Source organism: Moschus berezovskii, chromosome 23, assembly GCF_049115385.1.
Source record: "Moschus berezovskii isolate FMDL1 chromosome 23, NW_MosBer_1.0, whole genome shotgun sequence".
Classification (NCBI taxonomy): Eukaryota; Metazoa; Chordata; class Mammalia; order Artiodactyla; family Moschidae; genus Moschus; species Moschus berezovskii.
The window spans coordinates 39,310,959-39,330,666 of NC_142482.1; the positions used below are offsets into that span (position 1 = coordinate 39,310,959).

Genomic DNA, 19,708 nt, shown 5'->3' on the forward strand with positions numbered 1-19,708 from the left:
TCATCGTGGGCCAGGGGTCTGGGATGGGCCGAGAGTCTGTTGCTCCATCAGGTAAACTGGGTAGGAATTGGAGCCCCCGACATTCTCTGAGTCATTATTCTCAGTGTTCTGGATCAGCGCACGGCGTGTTCGAGCCAAGTATGAGGCCTGTGATTGGGAGGAGACAAGAGGAGTGAGTACCATCTGCCATGCCATTTGCTTTAATCAACACCCATAACTCAGGTCCTCGATTCTGTTCTCCCTGACCTTGGACCTTTGACTTGCTCCTTTCCCAAGATTCCACTCAAACCCTAATCCTTATTCCAGTCCCAGATTCAGTATAGAGTTCCAGACTTCATTTCCAGTTTCCTTTTCTGTCCTCTTTTCTTTATCCGAATGTCACCTATTCTCACCCCCAGACTCTGTATCCAACCCCTACATTTTCCCTGCTTCACAGCTTTTTTCCCCAGTCACTGCTTGCTTCCCAATTCCATTTTTAATGTCCCATGCATCTATTTTTTTTCTCCATAGTTTCCACCACCATGCTCCCTCTATTATCTTTTCCCACACCATGCAACTTTTCCTTGACTTATCACTCCCTCCAGTTCTGATCCATAACATCATCTCAACTCCCTATTCCATGGATTCACCCCCCTGGGCATTACTCTCTCTTACCAGGATAATCAGACCGATGAACACCAGAAGGAGAATCACACACAACAGGATCACGACCACTATGGCCCATGCGGGGAAGGAATCACTCCCTTCCGTTTCTCCCTCATGGACACCTCCTTGTGAGTCGTCTTTGTTCTGCTGTGGATGGCTCTTGTTGTCGGGGACTTCTGACACAATCGACCTGAGGGGTGTAAAGGAACCAGTGGGTACACGCTGAGAAACCTCAGTGTTACTGGTACAAGGAGATTTAGTGCTGATGGATGCGTCTCCTGTGACCTTCACTGCAGGTCTTATGTTCTCTGTGGCTGCTGTGATTTTTGCTGGATTTTCTGTGAGCTTTATTGGTGCTTTTATGGTCTCAGTGACCGATGTGGTCTTTTCTTGATGTCTAGTAGATTCTTCTGAACCTCCTGTGGTCTTATAATGGCCCCCTGTGGTCTTTCCTTCATGTTCTGTGGGCGTTTCTGGGGTTCCCGTGGTCTTCTCATGGCCTGATGTGATCTTTTCTCCATGTCCTGTGGGCTTTACAGGGGTTTCAGTTGTCCTCTCAAGGTTTGATGTGGTCTTTCCTTCATGTTCCGTGGACTTTTCTGAGGCTCCAATGGCCGTCTCATTGTCCCTTGTGGTCTTTCCTTCATGTTCCGTGGGCTTTTCTGGGGTTCCTGTGGTCCTCTCATGGCCCCCTGTGGTTGATGGCTTGTAGTCAATCACTTTTCCTGTTTTTTGTGTTGTCTTTTCAGTAGTCTTGCTTGAGGTGGTACTTGGTGTTACAGCTTTGGCTGGTTTGCTTGTCACTGTTGATCTGCTTGTCGTGCGCTTAAGACAAGTAGTAGTCTTTCTGTTGGGTACTGGAGTTGTATGTCTTTCCCCATCTGACTCTTTACCTGTATTAGCAGTGTCATTAGATTCAGAAGCACGTTTGTTCCGGTTAATTGGCCCTATTCCTTGTTTGTTGGGGTTCTGTTCAGAAGCAGGAGGAGTAACTTGAGTTGTGGAGCTTTGGTGAGCCAGCTTGGAGCAGTACGTGGTAGCGCATCGGTGCTTTGGCTTATGGGTTTCTGTAGATATCAGGGGGTCTGGAGAGCTGTGTTCTGAATGAAGAGCAGTGTGGTTAGACGAGATAATGGAAACAGGGGCTGGAGCCGGAGATAGCAAATGATCAGATGTTAACGATTCGCCAGTTTTCCGGAGTTCTCGAAGTGTGGCAGCACCTGTGAAGGGAGAGAGGCAAATAAGAAACTTCCTCCATGCTCTTCCCTGCTTCCCTTCTTATGTCATCTGTAGGGCTCCCTTTGTTGTCCCAGATGTGTCTCCCCAGCCAGTCTCCTTAGAATGCCCTGCTGTCTAATTCCTGTTCTCACTTCCAGTCCCTGGACCTCTGTGTGTGGCTGTGCTTTCAGCAGGAATGCTGCCTCTCTCCTCTCTACCTCCGCTCTTCACTCCTCAGTTTCGATCTTCCTAGCTTTATGGCCTTTTTCCTGATCTTTCTCAGCAAATAAGCTCCAACTTCATCTCAGTGTTCAAAAAAGTCTTTGTTAGTTACTCTTTCCTGCTACCTTCAGTGTGACATGCCAGTTATTTGTGTGACTGTCAACCTCTACCCGGGCTTCCCAGGTGGCACAGTGGTAAAGAACCCACCTGCCAATGCAGGAGATGCAAGAGACATGGGTTCAATCCCTGGGTCAGGAAGATCCCCTGGAGGGGGAAATGGCAACCCACTCCAGTATTCTTGCCTAGAAAATTTCATGGACAGAGAAGCCTGGTGGGCTACAGTCCAGGAGTTGAGTAGAGTTGGACACAACTGAGTAACTGAGCTTAAAACCTCTACCCCTGTCCAGTTTATCACACTGTAAGATTTTGAGAGGAATTATTGCCTGACATTTTACTTTGCAAGTGTTGCACTAGAGTTTACATACTTATGGAACAGAGTTGTCTTTCCACGGCAGAGCTGAGCGGAAAGGGAATAAATGTCCTAATCTTCATCTTTCCATAATAGTCCAGCTCCATTCCAGATGTAAGTGTGTGAGAGTCTAAGTAAGACCTCTAGCAAAGCCTCCCACAGTCAGTAGACACCGGTGACTCACGAGAATACAAAAAGAGGGACAGAGGTGAGTAGAGGAGGGGCCTGGGAAACTTTCATTTTGGTGATGAAGGTTGATCTGGATCCCAGGATGCAGAAGAGAGGACTCAGCCCTTATGGCTCCCCACTGGCTCCCCCTTCTCACACACCTGAAGCCCTCTGAGACAGATGAAGGTGGCCCTTTTGAAAGAAAAAGAGATTTACTTGGGGGTCCTAGGAGGTGTGAACGAGGCAGCTGAATTGGCAGGGATCGAATATGTTTAAGGACAGGGTGTGACTCCCATCAGTGAACAGATATGGGCCTTAACTCCATGGAAGAACAACCAATGGAGACAGAGGAGATGTCTCGGATATCTAACCAGGAGAGTAAGGGCCAGGAGAGCACTGAAAAGTGAGAGATAGCGTCTTTACATAACTGAGATTTCCAGGTTCTGTTAGCTCAAGGTGGCGACCAGAACCTGGACGCACTCCCAATCCCAGGAACCACAATCCACCCTGCCGCCTGCTGACTGCTTAGGAGGGCTGACGGTTGAGGAACTCAGTCCTTGAAAGAAATATGGATGGACAAGAAGGGGTCAAGAGTGGGAGGGAAGCCCAAGTCCCCTCATAGGATTCGAGGTTGGGGGGAGAGAAGAGGGCTGAACAATCAGCCCTCACTTCACTGGCTGGAGTCATTCTCCAACTGTTTTTGGCAGCAATGCTGATCATGTGTGCACATGTGTGTGCTCAGTCACTCAGTCGTGTCCAACTCTTTGCGACCCCATGGACTGTAGCTGGCCAGGTTCCTCTGTCCTTGCGATTCTCCAGGCAAGAATACTGGAGTAGGTTACCATGCCCTCTTCCAGAGGATCTTCCTGACCCAGGGATCAAACCCATGTCTCCTGTGGTTCCTACATTGGCAGGAGGGTTCTTTACCACTGAGGCACAAGGGAAACCCATGGCTATCATTTATTGGGGCCCTTTTTGGGGCCAGGCACTCTGCCAGTTGTCTCATAGCCATTCTCTCTGGGTTGTCTTCTAAGGTAATTGATCTCCCAGCTCCCCACAAGGCATCTCAGAAACTGTCAATGTCTCTGTTTTATAGCAAAGAAACTCGAGTTTCTTGGAGAAATGATGACTTTCACACAACGGTGACTTGACCATGGCAATGGCCAACCTTTCTGGAACACTTACTGAGAGACAGGCAGGTCTTATGAAGAGGACATGTATTAACCCATTTACGTTTCACAGCAACCTTTTGAGATTGAGAATTTATTATCCTCTCCTTTTTATAGATGAGGAAGCAAGGTTAAGAGAGGTTAAGCAATCTCCCCAAGGACACTCAGCAGATAAGAGGTTGAGCCAGAACTGGAACACATATTCTGGGCTCCCAGGCCCAGGCTTTTACTGGTGAAGACCACACTCAGTTCAGTTCAGTTCAGTTGCTCAGTCATGTCCAACTCTTTGCGACCCCATGGACTGCAACATGCCAGGCCTCCCTGTCCATCACCAATTCCTACAGTTTACTCAAACTCACGTTCATTGAGTCGGTGATATAGCCCATAAGTCAGCCCAGTCTCTTGGGGAAGAAAGATAACTGACATTGGTGGAACCCCTGAAGGATGCTGTTCACACACTTGTTCACTTAATCTTCACCATGAACTTGTGAGGCAAGTATATGATATATTTTACAGGTGAGAAAAGGGAGTTCAAAGAGGGTGAGTGATTGACAAAGATAGGCTTTTCACTACACCCCAGATGCTTTTTAATGTGATAAGGGATGACTAAATATCCACGGAGTGAAGAAATAGGCAGATGGGCAGTTCAGAACAGCCAATTCCACTGGCCTTAAGGAGTCAGAGGACAGGATGGAGTCCAGGCGCTATCCCTCACTAGCTTTGCATCTTCACTCAGGCCACTTAAATGCTCTGAAGGCTCATGTCCTGAACAGTAAATAGCGATGTCAACCTACCAGTTTAGTGTGAAGACTAGAGGAAGTATAGAGCACTGACGATGCTGACGTGTGGAAGACTCTTTAATATCAATATCAAAACTGTGTGTACAGTTCCAAAGGTCTGTTATAACTGCTTCTTTCACTAGTTTGAAAATAATATGGACATCCTACTAAGTAACTTGTGCCATGGGGTCTCTGTCCTAATAGCCTCACCCAAAAGAGTATTTCTGATGTTTCTTGATGTCCCATCCCTCAAAAATGGCTTACTCCATTTGCTTGCTTGTTAGTGTCTATATAGTTTAAGCGCAACATGTGACCTAAAACACAGACACAGCGAAAAGATGAAAGAGAAATACACTCAAATATTTGACTGGGCAACTGGGGTTTATTAGAAGAGATTTTCTTTTTCTATTTTTTCCCATTTTCCAGTTTCTAGAATGAGCATATATTATTTTTGTAATAGAAATTAAATCAAATGACACTTACTGTAGGAAAATGTCTTTTTTAGATTCTCCCCAGAACCTCAGCCCCATCTGTGTTTTCTGCAGTGATAATTTAATCTAGATTCTGCACCTGTGGTTCTGTGGTTGCATGATGCAGACTCTGGGGTTCTAGGATCTAGTTATCTGCGTCCGAGTATTGATTGGTCCTGTGGGTAAATGACAGTGCGTACTCCAGAGCTGTGGGCTAAAGGTCTTCATCCACTCCTCTTGACACTCTTCCCTCCCCACCCTGGCCTCACTCTCTGCTGGACACAGTCATGTCCTGGCCCTGACTCACACTCCACTTCCACCCTGACTCGCTCCCGACCTCACCCCAGCTTCAAGCCCTCCCCACCCACCACTCCCTTGTTCCACTCTGTAGGATCTGAGCACCCAGGGGCCCTTCCTTCCCCACCATCCCCTCGGTCCCAGCCAGCCAAGCTCTAGCATGGCCGTCTCCCAGACCACACCCACAGAGCCCCGTGTCCTGCTCCAGAATTCAGATTTCAAGTGTGCCCTGTGCCTGTCCTATGCCCTAGACCAGGGGTCCCCAACATCTGCGACCTAAAGCCTGATGATCTGAGGTGGAGCTGATGTAATAATAATAGAAATAAAGTGCATAATAAATGTAATGTGCTTGAATCATCCCGAAACCATGCCCCCTCACCATCAGGTCTGTGGAAAATTTTTCTTTCATGAAACCAGTCCCTGGTGCCAAAGAGGTTGGAGACTACTGCCCTAGAGTAAATCTCCCTCAAAACTGAATGTGAGAAAAAAAAAATAAATGAATGTGTGCGGGGCTGATTCGAGACTCATTCCCTTCTGCCTCTACAGGATCCTCTCCCTGGGCAGAAGCGTGACGGAGGGCCGGAGAGCGGCAGGTAGGACAGTCAGCCTTACGGGAAGGGGAAGAGAAGGTGGGTGAGACTGGGGTGGTGGCTCAGGGCGGCTCTGGTGCCTCTGAGGTGGGGAGGAAAGGCCTCCGATCACAGTGCTGCTGAGACCTGGTGGAAATACTGAGAGATTTCTCGGCCCCTGCCCCTACTGTCCACCATCAGCCCCGTCACCTGCCCCTGGCCCCTCCAGCCTCAACGTGACCCTGAGCTCAGGGGAGGAGAAACGTCACCTTCGGTCAAACACTGTTGGAAGGAAAAGCTGCTGCCTCCCCTGTCCCAGCGTGTCCATACTCAGGCCTTGCTGAGCCCTGGTTTGGGATCATCAAGGCTATTATGTGAATGACTTCATGCAGTACATTGAGTCCCTCTGAACCTATTTCTGCCAAGTGTCTACCTTGTAAAGACCCTCCTCTGAATTGTTCAGGTCCCTCCAAACCACCCCTGTGTTTGGGCATCTCCACTCCCCAGTTTCAGTTGCAGAACTGTCTCTTAATTAAGTGAACTAAATTTGCAATTTCACTTTACCTGGTAAGGTCTATTTGGCTTGTCAAACATTTCTTTTTAATTTTTATTGGAGTATAGTTGATCTACAATGTTGTATTAGTTTCAGATGCATAGCAAAGTGAATCAGTTTCATATATATATATATATATATATCTCCACTCTTCTATTTCCTTTAGATTCCTTTCCCACATCAGCCATCATCAAACTTTTCTATATTCCCTTTCTTCCCAAAGCCTTGGGATGTTTCCCAACTGTAAAATGGGGATAAAACCACACTCATCTTATTGAGTTGTCATGAGGATTAAGTAAGTAAATATAGATGAAATGCCTAGAACAACACTTGGTGTGTAGTAACCAGTTGGCCAGATACATCCTCCCATTTTACAGAAGCCCAGACTAAACACCTGGGCCAGAGTCAGGGCTGGAACACAGGTCAGTGCAGAACAGGGAAAGAAATGCTCTTTATGAGCCCTGAGGACAGCGGCGGGGGTGGCGTGGCAGGATCCCTGCTTGCCTCTGTGATTTTAGACAAGCATTTTACCTCTCTGAGTCTCACTTTCCTCATTATAAAATGGGATATCATTAATCACCTCAGGGGATTTGAGGACATGTAACGAGATGACGTACTTTGAACCCCCGTGAATTCCTTGCACAAAGCAGATGCTCAGGGAGTGTCAGATCCCCACTACTGCCCGGCCAGGACTGCCAGTAGCCAGTGTCTTCATCCAGACAGGAAGAAGGCCCCCTTTGGTGTCTGCAGCCTTGCAGGCCACGTTTTAGCAGAGCGAAGCAGAGCATAGGCTGTGTTTCATCTCCAACATATCCCTCAGCTGCCAAATTTGAGCAGCGCACACCCTAGACAACCGCCTGCAGCAGCTCGGATCCCACCCCTCTTCCCAGCACGTACTCACTTGCTGTTCCTTTCTGTGATTGGTCAACCATATGCATGCTAAGAAACAACTCCTCTCTGTTTTCTGTGCCCCTGTGTGATGGTGACCCCTCGCCTCTGAGGGCATCTTACCTGCCTCCCGAGAGGCAAGAAGGAAGAGGAAGAAGCACTGGAGGCCAAAGACGCAGTGGATGCAGTGGGCTGGCTGGGCCATGTCGGAGCTGGATGGCTGCTTGAGGCCGTGGGTTGGGGTCCCCTCAGCTTATATGGGCCCAGCTTTGACGTCACGGGGGCTGGGGCTCCTCAGGTCGAAATCTTAAACAAATGGAACCGCCCCGCCTCTCAGGGGTGCCCTGATAACGGGAGACCACAGCGGCTTCGTCATGGAGCAGGGAACGTGGGTGTCTACCCAAGGGGTGGGATCTGAGGGCAGGGAAAGGCAACTGGGAGGGACCGACTCCTGCCCCAGCCCCAGCAGAGGTTGGGGGGCTTGTGGGGGTGGTGTCCGGGATTCTGGGCTAGTGGGGAGCAGACGGTGGCTTCTAGAAAGACTGAGATCTGGCTGGGGCGGGATGGGGAGGGGGACGGTTCCCCTGGGTTCTGGGGAGAGATTCAAATTCTGATTCTTCTTCAGCTGCTCCCTCCCCTTCCCACTTCTCTTACGTCAGCCCAGCTCTCCACACCCCTTACCCACACACGGCCACTCTTCTTGCCCTGGGTGGAGCTGCCCATGAGTATGAGGTGAAAGAGCAGAGACGGGGAAAGCCCTCCAGTGGCTGGCTCCTGCAAAGACAGGTGCTTCCAGGTGTCCAGAGATGACACACCAAGAAGCTGGTGCAGTGGGAATGGAGACGAGGCAGACATGCAACCCCAGGGACTGACGCAGCCCTCAGCAGGGGTGGCGGCTGGTCCAGGCCACCCAGAGGCACCTTAGCCAGGGTCTTTGCCAGAGATGCTCAGCAGACAGGGGCCCTGCCTTCACTGCCCTGCTCCCTCCTCTCCCACCTCAGCCCAGCCAACAGCAGGCCCGCCGCTGTCTCTGCCCGCAAGCCCCCATTCACCCCTAAACAGAAATGCAGACCTCTCCTGTCTAGGACCTCCCTGGAGTCTCCCTTTCCCCTTCATCTTGATTCCCTGCCTGAAGCAAACATTAGCTAGGAGGTTGTCAAAGTTCATACACTGCGCTCCCAGGAGACAGTGCCTGGGGCTGGCATAGGGGGAAGACAGGCTCCCTGGGATTCTAAGGAGAGAAGAAGCTGTGGGTCCAGGGGTCTTAGGTCACCACCCCTATTGCTCACTTAATTTGTTCACAGTGGGTCTCTTCTACTGGGGAGTCAGCAGCCGGCGAGGTCTTTGTCATGATCACTGCTGCAGCCCCAGCACCAGGGCCAGGGCCTGGCACACGGGACGCAGTCAATCGTGTTGACTTGGCTGAATGGAGTGGAAGCCAGGGCTGGCTCCTACCTCTAGGGGTGAGTGGAGCAGGCAGAGTGGGTGGAGAGGGCCGGACCTGGAGGGCAGGGCACCAGGGCCCTGGGGCCGCGGGGCTCATGGGAGGACTAGAGGGCCGAACTTGTGAATCCATCTCAGTACTTGGCATGATTGGTCCCTAAGACCTAGGCAGGGCTGGAATGGAAGGGAAGAGGATAGGCCAGCTGTTCATTAACACAATTAATGGGAGAGTAATTAGGCTCCATGGAATCAGACCAAAGTCTGACTGCTCAGAACTGGGTAGCCTGCCTCCCAGGCAATGCATCCTGTAGGGTGGGGAGACTGAGGCAGATGTAGACCTCCTCTGTCTCTCTGTCTGGACCCAGAAGGGACTGAAAATCCCCCTTTCCACTAGTCTGCCCCCCCACGCTTTCCTCCAGGGACCCAGGTCTCCAGGAGAGTAGTTCTCAACAAGGAGGGGGCAACTTTGTCCCCTGCGGACATGTGGCAATGTCTAGAGACAACCGTGTCCTACCTGGGAGGGGGTTGCTCCTGGCACCCAGTGGGTAGAGGCCAGAGGGGGGCTGCTGGCCATCTTGCAGGCACAGGACAGCCCCACAGCAAAGAACTCTCCAGCTCAGATCAGTGGTGCTCAGGTTGAGACTCTCTGCCTTCGCTGTGTAAATAAACATCCCCCATTCTCTTTTAGCCACAACGTCGCCCAGAGGACACACACGTCAGAGGTGGAGGAACTTAGAGGTATGTGCAGGCTCTTGATGTCAGAAGAGGTTGTTGGGTCTGAGCTATAATAGTTAGGTTGTGTGTGCATGATGGCTCAGTCATGTCCGACTCTTTAGCGACCCTGTGGACTGCAACCCACCAGGCTCCTCTGTCTATGGGATTCTCCAGGCAAGAATACTGGAGTGGGTTGCCATTTCCTCCTCCAGGGGATATTCCTGACCCAGGGATCAAACCCGCGTCTCTTGCATCTCTTGCATTGGCAGGAGATTCTATGCCACTGCACCACCTGAGCTGAGAGGGTCACAAAACAACCCTGCCAGCTACTGACGTCTGAGCTGTTCTAGGTACAGAGAAATGTGCTGAGCGCCTTACCTTGTTGTAACCTACGAGGTTAGCAATGTCAGCCTCATTTTACAGCTTGAGAACGAACAAGCTCGGTTCAGGGAAGTGATTTAAATGCCCAAGGTCACACATCTGGTAAGAGGCAGAGACCAGACCCGGTCAGTGCCTGCCCGACGGCAAAGCACTTGGACAAATACACAGTGGCTGGGAGACCAGGGGAGCGTTACTGTTTTATTTAGCAAGAGTTGTGGTCTAAGCAGGGGGCGTCACAGAGCAGGGTTCCTCACCTATACTGAGGTGAGAGAATTGAAGATCTCAAGAGGGTCAGGAGCCAGCCCAAAGGGGCTCCTTATAGAAAGGGGGAACCCCCCATCCTGTTCCCCAGGAGTTCCAAGCAAAGTGTCCTCAGCTAAGTTCTCTGATAGTCGGGGAAGAGGATGGGCACGGGAAGAAAGGGTGAGGAGAGGAGGTGCCAACCTCCCAGATCGGGATTCCATGAAGGCTGGAAGACCTCTGGAGACCACGGTGCCCTGGTCTTTCCTTCTACAGATGAGAGAACTGCATCAGAGTCTTGAGCGACTTGAGTGAGTCTGCTCAGGGAAGGAAGGAGGAAGGCCGTCGGGAGAGGGGCATGGGCGATCCCAGCTATGCCCTTTCACTTGACGGAGTAGCGATGGCTGGTGGCCTCGTGGTGGTAGCCATGGGGGGTCACAGAGCCACAACCACACGCCATGTTCATCTCCTTCCGGAACTCACAGGCCTGTGAGGTGAGGGGTGGATAGGAAGGGTTAACTAAGCTGCCCAGGCCTCAGCTCTCCCCATGGATTGCGGCCTCCCTCAACAACTCAGGTTCACAGAGCTCCTCTTTCTGCAAAAACAGTAATGCCAATGAAGCAGACTAATTTGCTGAGCATTTACTATGTGCCAAGCGCCTAAGCGGATTACACGTGTAAGCTCATTTTACCCCCAACAGCCCTTTGAGATGGATACTATCAATATCATGCTCGTTTTATCCAGGACTCCATTACCTCATCAGTAGAACAAAAGACAGTAATATTGCTTAGATCACAGGGCTTCTGTGAGCTAAAATATGTGCAATACCTGGCACAGAATAAGTGCTATTTAAGTATCAGCTATTACTTATTGAGTAATACAGAACACAGAGAGGCTGAGTAACTTGCACAAGGTCACACAGCTGTAATGACAGAGCCAGGATTAAAACCCAAGTTATAATGTAATTCCATGAAGTTGACTCTTCACTGCCTAGAGCTGAATGCAGTGCCTCCATGGGCTGGTCAGCCTGCAGCATTCCCCTGCCTCTCTTTCAGTGGCCCCAACCCCCCACCCCTGCCCAATCAATATTTCCTCTCAGTCACCCAGACTGTGGTCCCTTTCCCCCCTCATCCCTCCCCAAGTGTGGTAAGCTGTCATTTTCCCCTGAAGCCCCTGTCCTTCTGGGGCATCAGGGCCAGCCCCACTGGCCTCAGGGACCCATACATTTGGACCACAGCTTCACTCACCTTTTTGATACCGTACAGTAGGCTGACAATTGCTGCCACCAAAGAGAGAGTGATCAACACGATGGCCCAGTCGGGGACAGAGCCCTTCTCCCGTGGCTTCGGGCCTGAGAACCAGAGTGGGACAGTGATCAAGGCAGGTGGGACCTTCACCCCCGACTCCCCACTGCCCTCTGTAACTTTGCATCTTTCCTTCTGTGACTCTGATGTCTACGTGACTCTGAGATCACGTTGCTCGGTGGAGTTCTATCTTGTCATCTTGGGAACAGAATTTCAGGGGAGGGGGTTTCAAAGGGCATCACACCAAACCTCACTCACTTCTTCCCTAACACCTGTGGACGTGTCTGTCAGTCTCTAAAGTCCTCACTCACATCCATGCCTGTCCGTCTTTCTGAACCTTCCCCCATATCCCAGGCTGCTGTTGTGCCTCTCTCATCTGCAATGCCTCTGCACTCTGACAGTCCCCCGGTAGGTCCCTCATCTTAATCAGAGGCTGCCCCCTCGCCCTCCTCACCACCCAACCCTGACTCTGATCTTTAAGGGGAGCCAGAGCCAGTCCTCTTGTTTTCCCGTCACTCACTTCCTGTCCTCAGACTGTCTGGTGGGGAGACTTGGATTGAATGGGAGGGAGGAAGGAGACAGAGGGAGGAGGCAGACAGGATCTCAGGAGGGGATACTTGTTGCCCTGCAAAGACAGGTTGGGCCACGAGGAATGAAGTCAAAAACCTTTTGAGGAAGCAATCAGGTAACAGCCATCCAGCTTCTGGTGTGACCAGAGGCTTGAGGGGCACAGAAACCCTTTGAAGAACTGGAGACATTCTTGCTGCTACTGCTAAGTCACTTCAGTCGTGTCCGACTCTGTGTGACCCCACAGACAGAAGCCCACCAGGCTCCCCCGTCCTTGGGATTCTCCAGGCAAGAACACTGGAGTGGGTTGCCATTTCCTTCTCCAATGTGTGAAAGTGAAAAGTGAAAGTGAGGTCACTCAGTTGTGTCTGACCCTTAGCGACACCACGGACTGCAGCCTACCAGGCTCCTCCATCCATGGGATTTTCTAGGCAAGAGTACTGGAGTGGCTTGCCATTGCCTTCTCCGGAGACATTCTTAGGTATACTCAAAACACAGTAGAAAGCAGGCCTTAAGCCTGTCCCTACAATGGCAACCCACTCCAGTATTCTTGCCTGGAGAGTTCCATGGACAGAGGAGCCTGGTGGTCTACAGTCTATGGGGTCGCAAAGAGTCGGACACGACTGAGCGATGAACTCTTTCACACTTCCACACTCCTCTCCAGGAGCTGGGATGCCTGCCAGTCAGTGACTCAATGCAAACAAGAGCACCTTACTGGTCAGGATGCTGAACCCAGAGGAGGCAGTGGCTGCTCCAGCTGTGGTGGGTGCAGAACCACCTGAGATAGTCCCACCTGGTGTGGAAGCCCCAGGCACGGGTAAAGCAGTTCCAAGGGTTGTTGTTGGGGAGACAGATCCTAGAAGGGCTGAGGGGAACACAGGTGGAGATCTGAGCGAGAACAGAAGCAGAAATTCCATCCAGTGCCATCTCAATTGAAATCCTGGCAAGTGTTTGGTAAATGAAAATAAAAGGACTGAGAAAAGCTAAGACAGTCTTAAAAACAGAAGTGGAAGGATTATACTACCAGACCTTAAGACTGGCTGCAAAGCTGCAGACATTAAGGACTGTGGGCCTGGAGTAAAAACAGACAGAAGAGAGACCAGAAATAGACTTGGTCACTTTACTTTCAATAAAGGGACTCACACATTTCAATGGTGGGGAGAGAGGGAGAGTCTTTGAAATGAGTGGTTCCAGGGCAACTGGTTATCTGTAAGAGGAGAAAAGGGATCTTGACCCCTACCTCACTCCATACACAGAAATTAATCAGAGATATGTCATAGGCTTAAATTTGAAAGCTGCTACTGCTGCTGCTGCTAAGTCACTTCAGTCGTGTCCGACTCTGTGTGATCCCATAGACGGCCGCCCATCAGGCTCCCCCATCCCTGGGATTCTCCAGGCAAGAACACTGGAGTGGGTTGCCATTTCCTTCTCTAATGTGTGAAAGTGAAAAGAGAAAGTGAAGTCGCTCAGTCATGTCTGACTCATAGCGACCCCATGGACTGCAGCCTACCAGGCTCCTCCATCCATGGGATTTTCTAGGCAAGAGTACTGGAGTGGCTTGCCATTGCCTTCTCTGAATTTGAAAGCTAAGATTCTTAAATTCAAAGATTCTAAATTTGAAAGTAAATCTTCTGGAAGAATGCATTGGAGAATATTTTCGTGACCTTGAAGTAGGCAAAAAAAATGTCTTAGGCAGGATATAAAAACACTAACTACAAGAGAAAAAGTTGGTAAGTTGAAAAGCAGAAGGGGGTCCTTTGTATAGCCACCAAAGCCAGGACTGCTTCAGTGAGGTTCTGGGAGCTAACGATTTTTCTGTGGCTGAGCACAGGAAGCCCCCACCCAGAGCTGCAGGCAAAGTCAAAGAGCTCTTCAGAGATGGACTGAGCATCAGAAGTGTCACCTGGCAATGCTGATGCTGCTCCTGATGGGCTCCCAGAAATTGTCGGAGTTAAAGTCTGAGGATAACTGGGCAAAGCCCCAGGTGTTGAAGAAACTGTAGAGAAACTCACTGAGACAGTGGGGAGACTGGCAGAGACATCCCCAGAGACAGTGGGGAGACCAGCAGAGACAGTGGGGAGACCGGCAGAGACAACAGGGAGACCAGCAGAGACAGTAGGGAGACCAGCAGAGACATCCCCAGAGACAGTGGGGAGACCAGCAGAGACAGTGGGGAGACCAGCAGAGACAACAGGGAGACCAGCAGAGACAGTGGGGAGACCTGCAGAGACAGTGGGGAGACCTGCAGAGACATCCCCAGAGACAGTGGGGAGACCTGCAGAGACATCCCCAGAGACAGTGGGGAGACCAGCAGAGACAGTGGGGAGACCTGCAGAGACAGTACTGAGACCAGCAGAGACAGTAGGGAGACCTGCAGAGACATCCCCAGAGACAGCGGGGAGACCAGCAGAGACAGTAGGGAGACCTGCAGAGACATCCCCAGAGACAGTGGGGAGACCTGCAGAGACAGTACGGAGACCTGCAGAGACATCCCCAGAGACAGCGGGGAGACCAGTAGAGACAGTGGGGAGACCAGCAGAGACAGCAGGGAGACCTGCAGAGACATCCCCAGAGACAGCGGGGAGACCAGCAGAGACAGTAGGGAGACCTGAAGAGACATCCCCAGAGACAGTGGGGAGACCTGCAGAGACAGTGGGGAGACCAGCAGAGACAGCAGGGAGACCTGCAGAGACATCCCCAGAGACAGCGGGGAGACCAGCAGAGACAGTAGGGAGACCTGCAGAGACATCCCCAGAGACAGTGGGGAGACCTGCAGAGACAGTACGGAGACCTGCAGAGACATCCCCAGAGACAGTGGGGAGACCAGTAGAGACAGTAGGGAGACCTGCAGAGACAGTTGGGAGACCAGCAGAGACATCCCCAGAGACAGTGGGGAGACCTGCAGAGACAGTGGGGAGACCAGCAGAGACAGTAGGAAGACCTGCAGAGACATCCCCAGAGACGGTGGGGAGACCTGCAGAGACAGTAGGGAGACCAGCAGAGACAGTAGGAAGACCTGCAGAGACATCCCCAGAGATGGTGGGGAGACCTGCAGAGACATCTCCAGAGATGGTGGGGAGACCAGCAGAGACGGTGGGGAGACCTCCAGAGTTAGCTGTCCCCGATGGGATCAGCTGAGCTGTTGGCAGAAGAAAAATGAGAAGATGGAGTTAGAAGAGCTGGCCCTCTCCTGGATCTTGAGTCCACATCTCGTCCCCTACACCCACCATGCTCACCGTAGACAGCCAAGGCCTGCAGGCCCAGGAGCAGCACCAGTGCAGCAGCCATGGTGCCCACTGACATGTGCTTCCAGGACCGTCTCCCTGGCTCTTTAAAGGCTTGAAGGCCCTATTAGAAGGCTCAGGAGAGCCAGGTGTGCCCGGGCCTCCATCAACACCAGGATCTTCATTCCCAGGGAGAGGTCACCCAGCTGTCCCCAGGGGATTAACCTGTCCCAGCTTGATCCCAGGAAGCACTGGGCGAGGGGGAGAATGAGTAAGAGCCTGAGGATTCTCCTTCCAGGCTCTCAGGCTCTTTCCGGGTTTGGGATCTAACCCCCAGGTCAGAGTCAGTCCCCAGTCCAGACCTTCTCTGAAGGGAAGAGACCCAGGTCTCCTATCCCAAGGTCCTCGTGCTCCTAGAAATATGACCATGGGGGGTGAGGTATACGGGTCCCTTGGGGATGCAGGAGATGAAGAATGACTGATGCTGCCCAGGGACCTCATCTGACCCTCAGCAGAGACCAGGGCAGGGCAGGAGGGTGAACACCTGAACCATCCCTCTTTCACAGTGGCTGCAGCCCACAGAACTTTCCATTCCTTTGGGGGAGAAGGGGTAATGAGAGGAAAGGGGCACCAGGCCAGACAATCATCTGTTCAGGGGCAGTGGGGTGAGCAAGTTCAGAACCCAGCTCTGAATCCACTGCACTGGAATCTACCAATTCCAGGCTGTGCACTCTCGGGCGAGTCATGTGACCTATCAAAGTCTTCACCCCTAAAACTGGGGTAAGGCAGTACCTACTTCAGAGGGCCATGATAAGGATTAAAGAAAATAATGTTTCTAAGGTGCCCAGCACACAGCAGCCTCAGCTATCTATGATGATGAGGAAAGAGGAACGTCCGCTGGGAAAGACAGAGGCACGCTCCCACTCTCCTCTTAGGAGGACTCAGATACCCCAAAGCACCTCTGTGTTCCCACTTCCTTCCTGCTGCTCCTGTCTCCTATGTCTGCTGATCCTTTTGTCCATGAATTCCTCCCACTCTGGGCTTCCTGCTGTCAAGTACACGTCTGAGAGCCCCCAGGTTGCTCGTTGTTTACATTTATGGTACAGACAGTGTCTCCCTCCTTCTCTCCATCTTACTGGTGCTGCTTTTGGCTTTTCTCCCTGACTCTGCCCTGTACCCTCTCTGTCTCCATCCATCTGCTCAGGGGCCCACTGGTTTGTCGGGGGAAGGGAGAGAAGACACATAGGGAGGCAACTAATATGGTAAAAGGGCCTGTGCCCTTGTGTATTCTAGAGGGTTTACACGACTAGTTTGTCAATCTGTTGAGCTTATCCCTGTGTCTGGCATCATGACAGCCTGGTCTATCTCTAATCTCTCTGCTACTGACTTACTATGTGACCTTAACAAGTCATTTACCCTCTCTGAGCCTTAGTTTCCTATTTTTTAAAGAAAGAAGGTAGGGACTTCCCTGGTGGTCCAGAGGCCAAGACCACACTCCCAATGCAGGGGGCCTGGAGTTTGATCCCTAGTCAGGGAACTAGATCTCATATGCCGCAACTAAGACCCAGTGCAGTGAAATAAAATAAACAAATAAGAAAGCAAGAAGGCAGACTAGACAGATTCCAAATTCCCTCTACATCCTGCCCTTGTGTTTGCCATTGCTGAGCGATTTGGGAAAGGGCTTTGGCTGGGAGCATGAAGGGATTTCTTTTGCGTGAGCGCACAAAGCAGAACATGGTGGGGATATTTGATGAAACTGCGTCTCCGCCCAAGTTGCTAGGATATGTTAGAGAGACTAAAACAAAATATTCAAAGACGAAAGTTCCCCCTCACCCAGAAAGTCACTGTGGCTGAGGGCGCAGGACACTTGGGTTTGGGGAGAACTCGGTGTAATCTGCCCCTCCCTTTCAGGCCCACATTCCTGAGCCCTTGGGTGGCATGGCTGATAGGAAATTAATCGCAGTTAATAATTAATCCCTAAAGAGCAATGAGAAGCCCAGGCGTGGGTGGGGCCCAGACACCAGCACGAAGGGACGCCTCCCCAACTTCCCTCCCTGGAGCACCCCCTCCCTCTCAAGCTTTGAGACGTGGGGAAGAAGTGGGACACGGGACTGAGGAAAGGGACCACCCTCCCTATCCCCAACAGCCGGTGAATGGCCCTCTCCTGGGTCCTCAGAGCCTCATTGAGAGAACTGGAAAATCCAGTTGCTCAGCCCCGCTCCCATCGCCCCACACGCACCATTGCTCGGGACTGAGTGGGGAGCAGGAAGACAGGCCCGGTGAGGAGAGGCCAGCGGGCCTTCAGACATCTCTTCCGTCCATCTGAGAAGCAAGAGGCGTAGAGCCGCGATGGGGGCTGGGCTGCCCCTCATCCTGCTCCTGACCCTTGTCGGCAGCTCACAGGGGGCAGGTGAGTCTGGAGGGCTACACACCTAGTCCCCAAGACGTGAAGAGGCCGAGAAGGGGGTGAGAGAGACATGGAGGCATCCTAGTCCTGGGGTCCTGAGGGCTCAGGGCTGAACTGCAGCAAGAGGGTCTGGAAGGGCATCGTCTGGAAGGGATGAAAGACCTCGGGTTGGGGTGGGGCAGGAGGGGCACCCGCACCCCTGAGGGAGCCTGTTCCTGGCAGCTGGGTCCTCAGCTGTGCATCTGGATCCCTAGGGCCAGGAATGACTTTGCAACTGAAGTTGAAGAACTCCCTTCTGGCAAATTCCTCCTATAATTCCAGCTTCCTGGACTTTCTCCAGAAGGTAGTCCTTTGGGAGGGAAACAGAGGGGGCTGTGTGAACTCGGAGTGTTCTGAGTGGGTTTGGGTGGCTGGCCGCCCCCAGGTGTGAGTGAGAGCCATCTTACACCTCGCCTTCTGGCCCTTTGTCTCCCTCAGTTCTGCCTCCTCCTCCACCTCCCCTTGGGGACCAACGTCACCCTGCACCAAGCCGGGTCCTCACAGCACGTCACCTGCAGAGTCTGAGAGCAGTCGAAGCCTGTGCCCTTTTTGGCTGGGGCATCCGGTCCCCGGGGAGCAGGCGCATGCCCCGACCCTGTCTTCCAGCAGGCCCTCACCCTGTTAAGTGGCAGTAAATATGCTGAATTCAGTGACCTGACTTTGTGGGTTCATGAGCGGAGGGGCTGGCGGGAAAGGAGAACTGGATACGCAAGTCTCTGATTCTCCCTTCTCAAGCAGAGGGTTTCCCAGGGGGATGTGCTCTCTCCTACCACGCCAAAGGCCTACTGGGTGACACATGCACACACACACGCATGCACTTCAGGTTGAGTTCCTCAGAGCACCTGGGAATGAAGGAAAGGAACCTTTACTGAATTCCTGCTTTGTTCCAGGCAACAGGCTTTCCCATGTCAACGCCTGCAGCAGGTTCCCATGTAGCATAATAGATCTCATTATCCCATTTTACAGATGAGGAAACCGAGGTTTAAGAGAGAGTAAGTCACTTACTTGAGGTCCATTAGCAATGGAGATGTCTGACACCAGACAAATGCCTTGCTTTAAGCAAGATTTCAATTTCCTCTCCCTTTGCTTATGCTTTGGGGCTGGGGGCTCAGGAACCTCAGGCAGGGATGTGGGCAGAACATGCCCAGGGGTCCACACAGGCCAGTCAGGGTAGCAGGTGGGGTGGGGGACCATTGATGTGAGAGATGAGGAGTTCAGCTTCTGAGAGGATGGCCAGCCTGGCAGAATAGGTGGGGAGACAGCATGGTGCCTACGGGAACGTGTAATCCCACAGGCCCACGCTTATGCCCTAGATGAGTTGCTTATCCTCCTAGAACTTCCTCTCCCCCAACCCCGCTCTGGGTATTAGTTGAGGCATGTGGGATCTAGTTCCCTGGCCAGGGATCAAACCCAGGCCCCAAATTAGCTCGAAGTCTGGTGCTTGCTTCAGCAGCAAGCATACACTAAAATTGGAACAATACAGAGATTAGCATGGCCCCTGTGCAAGGACGACATGCAAATTCGTGTGGCGTTCCATATTTTTATTCATGTTGAGGTTTGACAGAACACAACAAAATTCTGTAAAGCAATTATCCTTCAATAAAAAAAACATTTTAAGAGCCATTAAAAAAAAGAAGCTCAAAGTCTTGTTAAGACTGGACCACCAGGGAAGTCCCACAGTCTCCACTGCTTTACCAGCAAAATGAGGATAATGGTAGTACCTGCTTCCTTGGATTTTCCTGAGGATTCCATGGATAAGCTACTGAGGACACTTGCCATGGTACCTGTCAGCTAAGTGGGTCTGGGTGGTAGGAACTTTCATTAGGGTAGAAACCTGGCTCCAGTATAAAAGTCTTGGTCCCCTAGGGCTCTTCCTTCTCCTGCTTTTTTTTTTTTTTTGGCTGCACGGCATGCAAGAGCCTAGTTCCCAGATCAGGGATCG

General features: G+C 51.6%; 3 protein-coding genes and 1 non-coding gene across 4 annotated transcripts; 2 read left to right on the plus strand and 2 right to left on the minus strand.

Annotated features, from left to right (window-relative positions):
* MUCL3 (mucin like 3) lies at positions 1-7,652 on the minus strand. Its single transcript, XM_055406058.2, has 3 exons — positions 7,571-7,652; positions 655-1,865; positions 1-147 (listed from the first exon to the last, which is right to left on the minus strand). The coding sequence occupies exons 1-3, from the start codon at positions 7,650-7,652 to the stop codon at positions 1-3; spliced, it is 1,440 nt and encodes a 479-aa protein (XP_055262033.2).
* A 2,955-nt stretch (positions 7,653-10,607) lies between these two features.
* Positions 10,608-15,384, minus strand: LOC148774149 (uncharacterized). The gene is given in 8 exon segments (XM_088831253.1): positions 10,608-10,712; positions 11,473-11,576; positions 12,147-12,154; positions 13,761-13,797; positions 13,800-13,880; positions 13,883-14,467; positions 14,921-15,235; positions 15,324-15,384. Coding segments are annotated over 8 exon segments (1,296 nt in total).
* A 2,027-nt stretch (positions 15,385-17,411) lies between these two features.
* Positions 17,412-18,416, plus strand: SFTA2 (surfactant associated 2). Its single transcript, XM_055406072.2, has 3 exons — positions 17,412-17,730; positions 17,982-18,070; positions 18,205-18,416. The coding sequence occupies exons 1-3, from the start codon at positions 17,670-17,672 to the stop codon at positions 18,289-18,291; spliced, it is 237 nt and encodes a 78-aa protein (XP_055262047.2). The 5' UTR covers positions 17,412-17,669; the 3' UTR covers positions 18,292-18,416.
* Positions 18,417-19,205: 789 nt separating this feature from the next.
* Positions 19,206-19,309, plus strand: LOC129543919 (U6 spliceosomal RNA). Its single transcript, XR_008683376.2, has one exon. It is a non-coding gene; the product is annotated as a U6 spliceosomal RNA (small nuclear RNA).
* The last annotated feature ends 399 nt before the right edge of the window (positions 19,310-19,708 follow it).